The 14,898-nt window shown below is 48.5% G+C and overlaps 5 protein-coding genes across 5 annotated transcripts; 4 read left to right on the top strand and 1 right to left on the bottom strand.

Annotated features, from left to right (window-relative positions):
• Positions 1 to 56: 56 nt before the first annotated feature.
• Positions 57 to 2,700, bottom strand: F5147DRAFT_194672 (P-loop containing nucleoside triphosphate hydrolase protein). Its single transcript, XM_041428509.1, has 16 exons — positions 2,409 to 2,700; positions 2,287 to 2,351; positions 2,138 to 2,232; positions 1,969 to 2,086; positions 1,819 to 1,915; positions 1,756 to 1,762; positions 1,669 to 1,706; positions 1,581 to 1,615; positions 1,314 to 1,525; positions 1,156 to 1,259; positions 965 to 1,088; positions 897 to 912; positions 614 to 845; positions 527 to 561; positions 460 to 466; positions 57 to 411 (listed from the first exon to the last, which is right to left on the bottom strand). The coding sequence occupies exons 1-16, from the start codon at positions 2,559 to 2,561 to the stop codon at positions 280 to 282; spliced, it is 1,470 nt and encodes a 489-aa protein (XP_041299101.1). The 5' UTR covers positions 2,562 to 2,700; the 3' UTR covers positions 57 to 279.
• Positions 2,701 to 2,728: 28 nt separating this feature from the next.
• F5147DRAFT_194642 (mid region of cactin-domain-containing protein) lies at positions 2,729 to 5,579 on the top strand. Its single transcript, XM_041428507.1, has 11 exons — positions 2,729 to 3,007; positions 3,057 to 3,609; positions 3,662 to 3,754; positions 3,805 to 4,038; positions 4,092 to 4,394; positions 4,444 to 4,739; positions 4,790 to 4,829; positions 4,880 to 5,049; positions 5,105 to 5,165; positions 5,218 to 5,282; positions 5,337 to 5,579. The coding sequence occupies exons 1-10, from the start codon at positions 2,802 to 2,804 to the stop codon at positions 5,230 to 5,232; spliced, it is 1,971 nt and encodes a 656-aa protein (XP_041299100.1). The 5' UTR covers positions 2,729 to 2,801; the 3' UTR covers positions 5,233 to 5,282; positions 5,337 to 5,579.
• Positions 5,580 to 7,695, top strand: F5147DRAFT_194643 (uncharacterized protein). The gene is made up of 3 exons (XM_041428508.1): positions 5,580 to 6,708; positions 6,758 to 7,048; positions 7,099 to 7,695. Exons 1-3 carry the CDS (start codon positions 5,873 to 5,875, stop codon positions 7,670 to 7,672), a joined length of 1,701 nt encoding a protein of 566 aa, XP_041299099.1. The 5' UTR covers positions 5,580 to 5,872; the 3' UTR covers positions 7,673 to 7,695.
• Positions 7,696 to 9,137: 1,442 nt separating this feature from the next.
• Positions 9,138 to 10,101, top strand: F5147DRAFT_194632 (uncharacterized protein). Its single transcript, XM_041428506.1, has 5 exons — positions 9,138 to 9,230; positions 9,278 to 9,477; positions 9,532 to 9,608; positions 9,665 to 9,832; positions 9,887 to 10,101. The coding sequence occupies exons 2-5, from the start codon at positions 9,421 to 9,423 to the stop codon at positions 10,026 to 10,028; spliced, it is 444 nt and encodes a 147-aa protein (XP_041299098.1). The 5' UTR covers positions 9,138 to 9,230; positions 9,278 to 9,420; the 3' UTR covers positions 10,029 to 10,101.
• Positions 10,102 to 10,750: 649 nt separating this feature from the next.
• Positions 10,751 to 14,817, top strand: F5147DRAFT_667758 (uncharacterized protein). The gene is made up of 17 exons (XM_041435290.1): positions 10,751 to 10,911; positions 10,976 to 10,995; positions 11,053 to 11,118; positions 11,171 to 11,253; positions 11,310 to 11,456; positions 11,504 to 11,610; positions 11,659 to 11,749; positions 11,803 to 12,033; positions 12,082 to 12,817; positions 12,869 to 12,937; positions 12,990 to 13,186; positions 13,237 to 13,569; positions 13,621 to 13,807; positions 13,859 to 14,127; positions 14,182 to 14,448; positions 14,501 to 14,629; positions 14,683 to 14,817. Exons 1-17 carry the CDS (start codon positions 10,832 to 10,834, stop codon positions 14,707 to 14,709), a joined length of 3,039 nt encoding a protein of 1,012 aa, XP_041299097.1. The 5' UTR covers positions 10,751 to 10,831; the 3' UTR covers positions 14,710 to 14,817.
• Positions 14,818 to 14,898: the final 81 nt, after the last annotated feature.

Genomic DNA, 14,898 nt, shown 5'->3' with positions numbered 1-14,898 from the left:
GTACTCGTCGTGACATCATGACAGGAGACAGTTCCCCACCTTCATCTCAGTGGGAATGAACTTCATCTTCACTGGTCGCGTTCACGTGGTCTCGTGACCGTATCTGCGTTCATCGAAATTGAAATCTATGAGAAAGACGAAGGCTTTGAAGAGTCCCAGATGAATCCTGTGTCCCACGATACATACACGACAATACATTCCAAGAGGGACGTGCCTCTCACCACATTAACTGAGCAAGCAGATTTTCAAATCTCCTGCGCCAAATATATGCACCTACATCTAATGCCTTTCTGCTCGCTGCTCTTCATCCGCCCAGGCCGCCCAAAACGCGGGACCGTCCCCACGCATCCAATAAAGAGCTGGAGACTTGCCCAGCACCGTGTCTCCCGTTATCAGGACATAACGGACATTCTTAGACATCATCAGTGTGAGTAGTAGTCAGGAGAAAAGATATCACACCGATCCACTGGTAAAACGCCAGAAAACAATTAAAAAATATACAACAGTAGGATGATTGAGAACTTACGGGACTTCGTACATCGCATCTAACAGCAATGATTCCTACAGTATATGGTGAGCATACTGATGAATTTTCCGGGTAAATAAAAACTACCATGATTCCCCTCAGCCCTCTCGCCCCTCCCCCTCGTTCGACAGCTCGCAAACAGATTTGATCAATAGATGCTGTTGTAAAGCGAATCTCCACGCCCGAGTGACCAAAGAGTGCAGTGTACTGGCTGATAAGTGACCCACGGACGTCGGCCAGAATGCGTCGTAAATCCTGGGTGCTTAGCGGGGATAATGTCGTTAAGGTTGGGAGGCGGGAGATAAATTCAGGAATAAAGCTATGCAGGGAAAATGAATTTGAAAATTTGACATAGCATGCGACGAGTTACCCGTATTTCACCAGATCTGGATGCATTTTAAGGTTACGGGAGTGGTATTTTAATAAAACACAACTTACCAGCAGGTTCAACCATCTCTAGTAAGTTTTCTGGTGATCGGCGGTTCGATGTAAAGAATGGCATAAAACCCTTGCTATCTGAGTCTTCCTCCTTGGGTGCGAGGTTTGCAGTAAAACCAATGGACTGAATTTATAGGAATGGTGATCAATAAGAGCCGAAGAACATATAAGATAGAGAATGAAAAACATACACCTTTGCTCACCCGCCGCTTCACGACGGTATCAAGCCCCACGAACGCACCGCTGAGGATAAAGAGCACATTGGAAGTATCAATATGGTAGGTATCAGGTCTCTCTGGCTGACATGTTAGTACTCCTCGCGCAGACCATACGTTTCGATGAGACTTACGCTGTGCAGCAGCTGGTGAGCTCCGCCCTCGCGCCGTGGGTGCCGGGGGCTCCAGTGACGATGGCTTTCCTTGCACAGTAACAACGGAACCTTCCATCATTCGTAGAAGAGCTTGCTGCACTCCCTCACCACCGACATCTCGTGAACTCTCAGTCGTAGATGAGGATTTACGTGCAATCTTATCGACTTCGTCAATGTAAACGATACCTGTGCTGTAAGCGATATAAGAAAATAGAATAGACAACGATGAGAAGAGCTAAAAATTACCTGGCACGATACGAGTCCCAATTGGCTGCTTGCAGCTAGGTAGTACAGAATGAGACTGTCCACACGTCTTCAGCTTATATGGGCGTACCAATCGTTGTATGCACATATCAACATCCTCTCCGACATCTGAGGAGACATCAGCTGACCTTCAAGTGAGGCAATCAGTTAGACTCACAGCCAGCCTGGTTCGACATAGTAAGGAGTGAAAAGCTCGTAATAGTAGTGGAAGTTATCGCACCTGCGTGAAAGATGTCGCATCACTGACAGAAAATGGAACGTCAAGGACGCGTGCAAGGGTACGCGCGAGCAAAGTCTTCCCTGATCCTGTTGGTCCTCTGGAGTAACGATATTTCTGAGCAGGGCATACTTCCATATATTTTCGGCTTACATTACCAGCACATTGCTCTTCTCAAATAACGAGACTGGTTGTCGAGGTTGGAGTGATAGTTGCGGAAGGGCACGCTGGGGGTGAGGATGTAAGTGTGCAGATGACACGCCAGAGTGTGCTGAGTTCATTAGCATCCTCTCCAGATGATGAAAATATAAACGGAACACACCATCACCAGCATTTGCTTCGGACCATGAGCCCGCACCACTCTCATCGTCAAAGGCGGCAAGATTTGCGCGAACACGGGTATAGTGGTTGAATACACTTCCTGACTGCCTCAGTTACACATACTACAGAGCAATACGTATGGATGCTCACGCGACAGAAAGGACCTTCTTCGCAGTCTCCTGGCCAATTACATATTCATCGAGGTATCGTACAAGCTGTCAGTGACAAACCGTTAGTCTTTCTTTTGGTCGAAACGCGGGGATGGTTATTACCTGTCGTGGCGTCGCAAGTCCAGATCGTGGCAGAAACGAACTATCATCCTGTTCATCGTGCGAGGGAGACTCGTATCGTGCCTGCGTCTGGAGATTGCGAAAGAAGACCCGCAAGGGGTGTACTCGGCAGGTGTACGAGAGCCTCGATAGCATGGCCCCTTGTTATTAGCAGAATCAGGCTGAGTACCCGCTACTATGCAATCTACAACCCAGGGAACTAAGAGTCTACAGAGGAATTGAAAGAATAGACGTGATGGACACAAATCTCACAGGATGTCATCACACAAGAGCAGGTCCGTGTAAACAACGTCAAACACTGTTATTCCAAGCCTTTGGAGCAACTTTCTTGAAGGAGACAGGAAGTTGGCCCGAGTTATCGTCGAACTTGCAAGCATGGTTCATCACCGCTCTCGCTCACATGGTCGTGAAAGAGACAGAGACCGCGTCAAAGACGACAAGCGCTCTTCTAAACAGGACCCACCAGACGAATACAGGAAGCGGCGGCGTAGTCGGAGTAGGGATCACGACGAGGAACACCCGCGCCGACAGAGAGAGCGAAGTGACAGTAGAGCCAAAGATGAAGAGCGCAAGGACAAGAAGTGTGTATTTGTTTTCCATTCACGTCGATGCCCCATTTACCTGAAGCAGACGCAAACGCGACAAGTCCGAGGAACGCAGAGCCCGCAAAGCAGAGAAGTTGCGCATAAAGGAAGAAGAAGAAGCTCGTCAGGTTGCTGAACTTAGTGTATACAGCGCAACCGATAATCCCTTCCACGACGTAAACCTCGGGCAGCAGTTCCGCTGGCATAAGAAAAATGAGAAAGACCGTAAACAAGGACTGTCCCTCGCGGAGGCACAGCATAAGGATGCGATTAGAAGGCAAGATGCTAAGGAGGAGCTTGAGAGGTTAAACAGGCGGAGAGCGGAACGGGAAGCAGAACAACGCCTGCGGGAAGAGGAAGAGTCGCGCATGGCAAGAATGGCAGAGTCTGCTCAGATGTCGGAATGGATAGCGAAGGATGGGGAGTTCCAGCTGGAGCAGGAGCGAAGCCGGGCTGCCATTCGCATAAGGGAAAAGAGGGCAAAAGCTATCGACTTTTTGGCCTTGAACTTGAAGTATGCACATCCGCTGGACGAAGATCATATCGAGGACGATGCCGGGCTCGAGATTGACCTTGACGAGCCGTATAACATTTTCGACGTACGTATGTTAGACCTCGAACGTCGTGTCATGCAACTAACTGGTCCCACAGAATCTTTCGCCTGACCAAATTGACGAACTCCATGATGATATTGAGCGTTACCTCTCACTTGAGACCTCTGAGGTGGACATCGACTTTTGGACGGTATGTTAGTTGCATCTGTTGTTTTCCCCTTAGCTGATGATGTCCCTCAGAATATGATGGTGGTCTGCAAAGACCGTATCGACAGAATTAAAGCCAGTGAACGCATGGGGGTAGAAGCATCAGTCGCTGTGGAATCAGAAATCACTGCACTTTTATCTGGTAAAAGCTACGACCATCTTGCAACGCTTCAAAAACAAATACAGGCAAAGCTCGCAAGCGGTGAACCTATTGATACGGACTACTGGGAAGGGCTCCTGAAAAGACTACTGGTTTGGAAGGCAAAGGTATGCTTCTTCTTTACAAAATTATGATACTGCAACTCACCCTCACATGATAGGCAAAGTTGAAGAGCCTGCATGAAATCGTTGTTCGCAATCGACTTGAGCAGTTACGCAAGCGCCAGCGTGACGAGGCTCTACATGCACAGGAGGAGCTTCTTGCTGGTGTTGCTCGATCAGCAGCTCAAGGGCTGAAAGACGCAAACTATGTTGTATCTGTGACCACAGCAGAAGCAGACACGCAGGAGGACATGGAACCTTATGATAGGTCTATGAGTCCGCCACTGATAGACATCACAAAGTTAACGGAAGATGAACGCCAAATCGACATAGTGACAGAGCTTGACGACCTTCGTGCTTTGGTAGGCATCGCTTTTGCTGTTGGTTGAAATCCCGCTTATTGTTGGACAGCTGAAACAACGCCGTACGGTCGCTGCCTCGCGCTTCGTGCCCAAGGCTGCTCAACCTATGGTTGAGGTCGAAGTTCCAGAGATTGCAAGCGGTGCTGACCTCGCTTCCGAAGCTTTGTACAGGGCCGAGGCAGAGAGAGAACTCGACGAAGAGGAGGAACTCTTTAACCTTGAGGAGAACATTGCAAATCCTACGTCATACAACTGGGAGGACAAATACCGACCTCGGAAACCTAGATATTTCAACCGCGTGCATACTGGCTACGAATGGAATAAGTATAATCAGACTCACTACGAGTGCGTGCTCCATCTCCTGTTCTTGATCTTCTCTTGACGCCATTAATTAGCGTTGACAACCCGCCTCCGAAGGTCGTTCAGGGTTATAAAGTATGTGTTGATTACTCTACAACCGACTTCCGACTCACGTCATACTTCAGTTCAACATCTTTTACCCGGATCTGATCGACAAATCAAAAGCCCCTACGTACAAAATCGTCAGGGAAGCCGGCAATGAGGACACCGTGTTGTTACATTTCAGCGCTGGACCTCCATATGAAGACATTGGTTTCAGGATCGTCAATCGGGAGTGGGAGTTTTCACATAAACGGTGAGCAGCCTCGCGTCCTGGCTTTGTTGCGCCAATCCTGAACGTGCTGGCACAGGGGCTTCCGAAGTAGTTTTGATAGAGGATGTCTGTCACTTTGGTTCAATTTCCGTCGTAATGTAGGTCCTTCCATAATCAGTACCTGTATACAGTGCTTATTCACTGCCACAGTTCTATCGGAAGTAGGCAATTTCGAGCATGTAGTGGCATATGTATCGTTCCCGCAGTTTCTCAATGTAATGTTATTTTTTTATGTTCCTCTGCCGACTCTGAATTCGCCACTCAACTAGTCCTCGGTGGACAAGTTTCCAAAAAGATGTTCGAAACAGATAGCCCTTTGTGAACTCGGGTCACACCTATAACAACAATCAAATGTTTTCGCGTAAGTTGTAAACGTGTTTCTTGACAACAGTCCATTTTTGGAAATGATCAAGTTGTGTAACACGAAATAATGAAGGTTCCACAACTTCAAGTGGTGTTCGCCACTTCAACTGCTTTGTCCCCGACAACGTCGTCGTCGTCACTGCGCTTTGAGCGGATGGAAATCCTGGACCTGTGATTTTATTGTCCCAGCTTTACTGCCACATCGTTGTGGCGGCGGTGAGCACCGCTCGCTTTGGCTTTGTCCATAGTGCCATCGAGAGCGCCACAACCGTGATCGGAGGTCGATACCGCTTGAACAACTTGTGGCCATTCACGCTGCTCCCGTGTTTGCCCTATCGGGGAGAGGGGTGCGATACAAAAGGCGCCCCGCATTTACTTGGGTTTGTACCGTTCGTTTGTATTCCCTGAATCAGCATCCCTGTTCACGCTTGTATTGATCATAATGCCTGCTATCAGAGGTACTCCTGCTTCAAGGCAGTCTTTGAAACGTCCACCTCTCTGTAACCCGTACTTTAAAAAGCCAGTATGGGCTTGTTTCCCTGACGCAGGTACCCTTCCGCCACCGATCTTTGACAGCGGAAATATGAAGACCACCAGGGGCACGATCGAGGCCCCGCAGGCGCTTAGCACCACATGCACGGAAGACCCCTTCGCCCATTCACGGGCAACACGTTCCTACTTCGTTGATCACCCCTACCTCGTGCAAGGGGCTGCGGAACCCCCACACGACCTAAAAGCGTGCTCAACTCAGACGGAGTTACAAAAGCTTGGATTGTTCCTTCTTGCTGCTGCCAGTTCCTCGAAAGTTGCCCGAGGCAACTTTGCTCGCGCCTCCTGTGGGAGCGGGCCCTCCTACTCGCTCAAGCATCGTCTGTCTGACATGTCTCAGCCGTCGCGCTTGCCGCCTCGCTTACGCGCCCTTTCCAAGGATGTCGCGCTGAGCAACTCAGCGCCCATGGTCCCTCCCGGTCTCGGTTATGTTGTTCCTCTTCCTTCGGTTGCTCGTCCTAGCTACGTCTCCGAGGCTCTTTCTGGCGTCACCAAAGGGAGACATGGTACAGAGAGTCTTCCCTCCCAGTCGAATTCGGATGGTGTTGGCAGGGTAGTCACAGCTTTTTCAGATACCCTCGAGCGCTCGGGTAGCAACGCTGTCCCTCGGGTCATCGCGCCCAAAAACCCGGACCTTGATGATATTGCAACTGCGTTCTCTAGCCTTTCCGCGCATTTCATGTACTCGTTGGCTATCAAAGCCGGCGCAGATCAAACATTCCCCGACCCGTGAGTCATTTTTTGAGGCATTCAACATGATTATTCATTCAACGAGCAGGGAATTGGATGGGCGAAATTACGTGACTTCCATTGTTGGCACTCGTATTCGATTCATTCTTGAATCCGTCAGCAACCCTCAGATGGTTGCCATTCATGCGTTGTGGTACATCTCTGAAATTACCATGGCAGAAATAGGCCAAGGGAATGATTTCCTAGGAGTCTCGATCTTCAACCATCTCCACTGCTGTGGCGCGGCCACTTTTGACGAGCTTCTCTTCTCCGCGTTTGTCGTCGTTGCAAGACTGGCCGATAAACTGGTCAACGACTCTTGCCTCCCGAGTAAGACATGGTGCGTGGGATCATCTTATTTAATGACTCGACTGCTGAACCTCTACCTAGGATCAAGACAACCGCAATTCCTTCCTCTACCCTCACTAATGTTGAAAAGACCGCGCTGGCATCCCTCGGTTATCTGGGGTACATCCCCAGTTCTTCATGGCATAGCTGGGTGCTTGGGCTCCGCGTCTCCTCTAGCCAACTCTCTAGCGACAAAAGTGTCGTCATAGTTCGCGTTCTTGATGACGTGCTCGCTGTCAATAAAGCCACAGATGTCAATACGACTTTCATTCGGTACCGCGGCCGGAAGAAGAAAATTGCTGCAGCGCCCCGCCAGGACCCTCTGATGATCCACGCACCCACTCCGGTCAAGCCCTCGACCTGTCTCCCGGACCCCAGTGACTGGTGTCCCGAGGCAGACCCCATCGTCAATAAGAACCCTCGTACGATGGGTATTGCCCCGGGTAGTCATAATTTTGCACCTGAATCGAGGCAGCCTACAACAGCGTTGGACTTACTGGAATTCATTACCCAAGGGACGTGGGGTGCCGCAGTTGGAGGTCCTTTGAGCGCCATTGGCGCGCATTTGGTCCATTCTGTAGGTCGTTATGGCCCTTGCCAGACCACTCTTGGGTGAAAAGTCATCATTGCTCCATCCTATCCATATCCTCTCTATGCTCCCCTTACTTTCCCATCCCACCAGTATGCTTTGCCTTCTGTATCGTGTATGGTCTGTTCTGGTTGATCTTAACGAGATCATTAGCAGCATTTGCAGCCTCCGTCAAGCACAGCGTCAGTGCGCTGGCTTCGGCCAACGCAAGCCCATAGTGGATATAGGGTTTTCTTACCTTCAAGTTTTCAGCGTGTACTATACGTCTCTCGCACACCTTGACTTTCCACCTTTGCCGATCGACCATTCTGTCTTGGATATTTACAGTTACTGTAGCTCGTTGTGATACCGTTGTCGTTTCTTGTTATACCCGCTGAGTCAGTCTTCCCTATAACCTAAGACCGTCGGACAAGCGTCCGACGGGCAAGACCATCTTAGTAAGCAACGTGCGGAGCTTGGAGCTTGAAGTTGGCCAGCGATTCACTCCCTCTGGTTAGTAGTAAGTACCAACTTTGTGTTGCTGCGCATATGTTCTACTGGGTATGCACCCTTTGATTGATATCAATTTGCAACGGTAGCAGTTTTCTCGACGGTCTTTGCTTGAGCCACTGTCGTGCGGCTGTACAACGAAAAGGCCACAACTCCCGGTCTGGCGCTTCACTTCAGAGCTGCACTTTGACAGACTGATAATTGTTCGTAAAATCCTGGTCTTTCCTCGGCAGACCATCACGCCGCCACTACGCGACGAAGGAACAGATGCTTCTGATACCACCGTCGGGAAATTCAAGTTGTTGGGTCACCGGCCCAACGAATCCTCGGAAAGCTCGCGAAAACGCAACGGCACTACTTGCAGTGGCTTCAGTTTGATTGAATCAGGCTAGGTGCGGTGCATGCATATATTTCCCATCGACGACCGGCTTGGACACTTGTCGTTGCGATTCACGTGGATTATGGAGTGAGATGGGATACCACCGTCACAATTGATCGAGTCGCCATTTCCTTAGCATTTTCTTGATCTCTAACCAAAAGTGTCATTCGTTTTGTGACAGCACTTCCAAAGGGTCTATACTTGCCTTTGGAAAGCGTCGACGAGCCTTGTCGTACTGTAATTGTAGCGGGCCCAACGCTACATAGCGGAGCAGTTTGTGGGCCTCGTATGGATTCTTAGTATCAAAAGATTCAAAATTGGGACAATGTCTGGGAGAGGTGACTCCTGGTGACGCGTATGCTATAATCTGTTCAGTCATTTTCGCCATCAAGGCCTTCCTTCAAAGCAGAACTTGGTGGATCTCATATTGATTCACTCTCTTGGTATCATCGACAAACGATTCAAAGTTGAAATTTTCAGGAAGGTGATTCCTGGTGATGTACATGCGCACTTACTGACACTCTTCGACCGATATAATACCAGGTCAATGTTAACCTAATTCCTACCCAATCATCACACCATGAAGTCGGCAACACTCTTCTTCTGTATTATGGCAGCTCTTGCTGAGCTTATTATCACTAAACGCTCAGATCCTCTGGACATCGACGTTTCCTGAGGGCGTCGCGTTTGCCTACATCAGAGTCACTGAAGGAATCAGTGAGTCGCTAGCCAAACTTAGATGAAATTCTCTGACATGTAGACAGTATACATAAATCCCGATGTCAGTTCGAAATACGCTGGTACAACCAATGTTGGTCTTATCCGCAGTGGTCATCACTTTGCCCCCCCCCCCCACACACACACAGACTCATCCACTGGTGCCACGTAAGCCTCGTATTTGTGAAGCATGGTGGCGTGCAGTCTGCCGACGGCATCACACTCTCTGGGACGCTTGTCATTGAATGTGAGTCCAGGCAATATTTTAGTGGTCCTGGCTGATGAAAGTGATGTGGCACAGATAATCCAAGTGGCCCCCAGTGCTATAGTGTCTTGGATCAAGACCTTCTCTAACCAGTACCACTCTTCAACCACCAGATTCGTTTAAATGTTACACAGTCGAGATGCTTAATTTTGAGTCTTCTTGCAGGTACTCAGGCATATTTTTTTATGCTGGTGCTGCAAATTAGAACGTGCTCAAGTGATTTGCATCAAGTACAGACCGGTGGAAATCGTGCACAGGCAGGTTTTTTGGCGTCGACCAACCCCCTTTGGATCGTTCACCCTGGCCCTTTCATCGGTACTTTTCCCGCTGGGTGGTCGTAAGGGTTTTTCCAAACAAATATACCTTTATCATCTGACCAAAATACTGGCAGTGCGGAATGTCAGACAATACTGACGTCGACGAGTTCAGTGGTTTCAAGGCGTGATTATTTTTTCCCATCTTGCGCAGAATGGCTCTGGAGAGCTGAAGGGCTCCTCGCTGATTTGAAAGCATCATATTTTGCAATTGTTTGATTGTGAACAGTCGATGCATCGTTTATGTTTGATTTATGCCATCAATGCCGATGTTTTTGAGGTGCCTCGAGCAGTACTGAATCATATAGCCTTCAAAAATTGTGTATGACGCCGGAGCAGACCAAGACATTCCGCCATAAATAGGTTCATAACATACCGAGTGCCCCTTGAGAATGTTGCGCACGACATGAGCGTAGTCTTTGGGTTTGAATATCGAAGCAAGAAGAGATGACACTAGTGTCACCACATAATGGAGGTGGAATTCGGTGCAGATATATAGGTGAAGAGGGTGCGGAGGAGAAGAGGGTGCATCTTGCAGGCGATTGAAGGGCAGAGGGCATGGGGTAATGACCAGTGGGAGTCGATAGCAGCAGCAACAATACTTGCTGCCACCAGTCGGTGCCGCACTTCGAGTGTGTTAAGGAAGAGCCTAGTATATATGTATAGATCGGCGTGCTCACTGGGGGGTGCTAGAATTTTAAGGGTGCCACCACTGGCAGCCTTGAGCGAGACAGGGGCTATGATACAACTTGAAGAAGAGCTGTGGACAGGTGCCAAGGTGTACTTACAGCATAATATTTAGACGTAGTTCTCCAGGCCTGTACTCCAGTACATGTCCCCACTCAATGTAGTTGGTCTGCTCACGAGTCACTGCGGCGCTCTCACCAACAGTGTCCCAAAATTGGTCTAGCTGTGCTTAGTCATTAGAAAGCATAACCGCGACTATATCATTACTATTCAGCTACACCGCGATCTTATCTTTCACCACTACAACCACCTACTTTCATACGCACATATTAATCATGGCGGATGCAAGCAATCTAGCAGCAAAGATGGATGTCGACGAAGCCGCGATTGATGAAGGCTTGTACTCTCGTCAACTGTAGGTGTTGCTGTCATCCTGTGCGGCTCGTATCACTCACCTTCAATCCTACGTTATTTTGCAGCTATGTTTTAGGGCATGAGGGTAAGTTGTGTTGTAAATAACAATAACAATCCCATGTTTGCTGAGTGATGTGCGCAGCGATGAAGAAGATGGCTGCCTCCAATGTACTGATCGTCGGGTTGCAAGGCCTCGGAGCTGAGATTGGTAACCCTTTTACCAACAAGCATAGTTCCTTTAATTCTCATATCTTCCATAGCAAAGAACGTTTGTCTGGCGGGCGTCAAGTCCGTGACGCTGTATGACCCAGAACCGGTCACCATGCAGGATCTCAGCTCACAAGTGCGTGCTTAGGCATCACACTGCCTCAAGACCTATTATTGAATTATTTTCTACAGTACTTCCTTCGTGAAAACGATATCGGAAAGCCGCGCGCAGCATCCACCCTACCTCGTTTAGCCGAACTGAATGCTTACGTCCCCGTCCGGAACCTTGGAGGAAATGCAGGACAGGAAATCTCAGTTGATTTAATACGACCTTTCCAAGTAAGTTCATGCACTATCAGCCATATTGTGATGTCGATTTTCTCTAGGCCGTTGTCTTATGTGGCGTCTCTTACGAGAAACAAGTTGAGATCAACGACTGGACACATCAGAATGGTGTTCACTTTATCTCAGCGGAGACCCGTGGTCTTTTTGGGTACGTGATAGCTACGACTCCCTTTTATATGCTATTGATCGTGATCAGCTCCGTCTTTAATGACTTTGGTCCAAAATTTACTTGTGTGGATCCTACAGGCGAGCAAGCTCTTACCGGAATGATTGTGTCAGTGGAAAAAGTAAGTCTTATAAACTATAACTCCAACATCCTATCTATACTATCATTAAACAGGACAAGGAAGGGCTGGTAACATGCCTCGATGAATCAAGACACGGTCTTGAAGATGGCGATTTTGTCACGTTCACTGAAGTGCAGGGCATGACTGAACTGAATGGTTGTAATCCTCGCAAAGTCACAGTGAAGGGTCCATATACTTTCACCATCGGTGACACTTCCGACCTAGGAGAGTATGTTCGAGGTGGGATCTTTACCCAGGTGAAAATGCCCAAAATCCTCCAGTTTGTAAGTCATACTCCAGTTTCATTAAATTGTAATTCACTTTCTCTTCAGAAATCCTTGCGAGAGTCGCTTGCAGCTCCAGAGTTCTTCATGACAGACTTCGCCAAGTTTGATAGGCCTGCTACTCTCCATGCGGGGTTCCAGGCTTTATCACAATTCAAGGCACGACACCAGTGTCTACCTCGGCCCCGAAACGCAGAAGATGCTGCTTCTCTGGTGGCTTTGGCGAAGAAATTAGATGCAGATGCTGATGAGAAGATTATCACAGAGCTGGCATACCAAGCAACCGGAGATTTACCGCCCGTCGCAGCTGTAATTGGTGGTTTCGTGGCACAAGAAGTGCTGAAAGCATGCTCTGCGAAGTTCCATCCTATGCTCCAGCACTTGTATTTCGATTCTTTGGAGTCGTTGCCAACCACACTGCCGACTGAACAAGATTGCCAACCCCTTGGTAGCCGGTATGATGGACAAATTGCAGTGTTTGGCAAGTCCTTCCAGGATAAGCTTGCCAATCACCGTCAGTTCCTCGTCGGTGCAGGAGCAATCGGGTGTGAAATGTTGAAGAACTGGAGCATGATGGGTCTCGCTACCGGGCCCGACGCTACGATTCATGTCACCGACCTAGACACCATCGAGAAGAGTAACCTGAATCGGCAATTCCTCTTTCGTGCCAAAGATCTCGGGAAATTTAAGTCTGAAGTCGCAGCGGCAGCAGTTGCAGACATGAATCCAGCTCTCAAGGGCCATATTCTCTGTAGACAAGATCCTGTTGGTCAGGCGACAGAAAGTCAGTCACTTATCACCCTTTGTATTGTCCCCATTTTGAATTTTTTCAAAGATGTCTTCGATGACGACTTTTTTTCGGGGATCGACGGTGTTACAAATGCATTGGATAACGTTGCTGCACGTAAGGCTTCCTCTTTTTCTCTGTGAATTTCATCTGACAACACTTGTTGTAGGTGTATACATGGATCAGCGTTGCATTTTGTATGAAAAACCACTCCTAGAATCTGGTACCATGGGCACAAAAGGCAATACCCAAGTTGTGATTCCCCATCTCACCGAGTCGTACTCGTCTTCGCAAGATCCCCCAGAGAAGCAGACATTGTCGTGCACAGTCAAAAACTTCCCGAATGCCATTACACACACGATTGAGGTGCGCTCTTTATTTTTTTTCTTGACTAGCAGGGTCTGATAACAATTCAGTGGGCTCGGCAAGAGTTCGACGCAATGTTTGTTAAGCCTGTGGAATCTGTCAATCAATATCTTTCGGAGCCTAACTACCTCGAGAACTCCCTCAAATACTCAGGCCAATCACATGACCACATCTCCCAGATTGTTTCATATCTGGTTACCAACAAGCCTTTAACTTTCGAGGAGTGTATTATCTGGGCTCGTCTGCAGTTCGAGGAGAAGTTTAACAACGCTATCCGTCAGCTTCTCCACAGTCTTCCAAAGGATCATGTTACCAGCACGGGCCAGCCGTTCTGGAGTGGGCCGAAGAGGGCACCAGACCCACTTGTGTTCGACTCTTCAGATGTATGTCACCCAGCGTGTTGCTAGACCTTTAGTACTGATTTTTTTCCTTAGCCCACACATCTTTCTTTTATCATTGCTGCAGCAAATCTTCATGCCTATAATTACGGCCTCCGAGGAGAGACCGATCCTGCAGTCTTCAAGAGGGTTGCAGACTCTGTGATCGTTCCCGAGTTCTCTCCAAGGAGCGGAGTGAAGATCCAGATTACCGAAAGCGATCCCGCCAATCAGTCGTCTTCTGGTACGTTCGCTCATTTTAAGACTGTCACCTGCAGGGCGTAATTCCTTTCAGATCCTGACAACGTCTCCGACTTGGTCAAGATGCTGCCTCCTCCATCGTCACTTGCTGGCTACCGTCTCACTCCTGTCGAGTTTGAGAAGGACGACGATACTAACCATCATATCGATCTCATCACCGCTGCGTCAAACCTTCGTGCGATGAACTACAACATTACCGTCGCCGATCGTCATACCACAAAGCAGATAGCAGGCAAAATCATTCCCGCCATCGCTACTACTACCGCGCTCGTCGTCGGTTTGGTGTGTCTTGAACTTTACAAGGCAAGATGTTTCCTATCCTTACCGGAAGAGTGCGCTGACACGTGCGCTTTATAGATCATAGATGGAAAGAATCAGATAGACGACTTCAAGAACGGTTTTATCAACCTTGCTTTGCCTTTCTTCGGGTTTTCAGAGCCCATCGCTGTCGCAAAGAACAAATTCCAAAATACTGAGTGGACCCTTTGGGACCGGTTGGAATTCAAGAATGACCCAACGCTCAAGGAGTTCATCACTTGGTTTAAGACTAACCACAACTTAGATGTCAGCATGGTTAGTCAGGGCGTGAGCATGCTCTGGAGTTCGTTCACCGACAAGAAGAAGGTTCGTAACGGGTGTGATCAATCCATGGCAACTGCTCATGTGAATCATTTAGAGCGCTGAGAGGATGCCTATGAAATTCACTAGGCTGGTAGAGCACGTCAGCAAGAAGCCTGTCCCCCCGCACGCCAAGCACCTGTTGGTTGAAGTCATGCTCATGGATGAGGAGATGGAGGATGTTGAGGTATGCAATGAGAGCCATATATCTGAATGTTCTATCGCTGATAACATTTACAGGTGCCTTTTATCCTGATAAAGATTTGAAAGCAAGCGAAGAAGTCTCATGTACTACGTAGACAATCAAGTACTGTATAATTGCATCTGAATGAAGCCATCCTCTGGACGTCAAACATGTTTGACACTCATGGGAAACATACGGGAGAGTAGCATTCATTAAACCAAGTCGTACGTGCGAGGACCAGTACGTACGGTGTATAGGCTTTACGCTTGACT

The sequence above is a fragment of the Suillus discolor genome (genome assembly GCF_016758755.1).
Source record: "Suillus discolor strain FC423 chromosome Unknown F5147scaffold_3, whole genome shotgun sequence".
NCBI lineage: Eukaryota > Fungi > Basidiomycota > Agaricomycetes > Boletales > Suillaceae > Suillus > Suillus discolor.
Note: the sequence above shows the minus strand (reverse complement) of the source record. Positions and strands in the feature narration are given on the sequence as shown.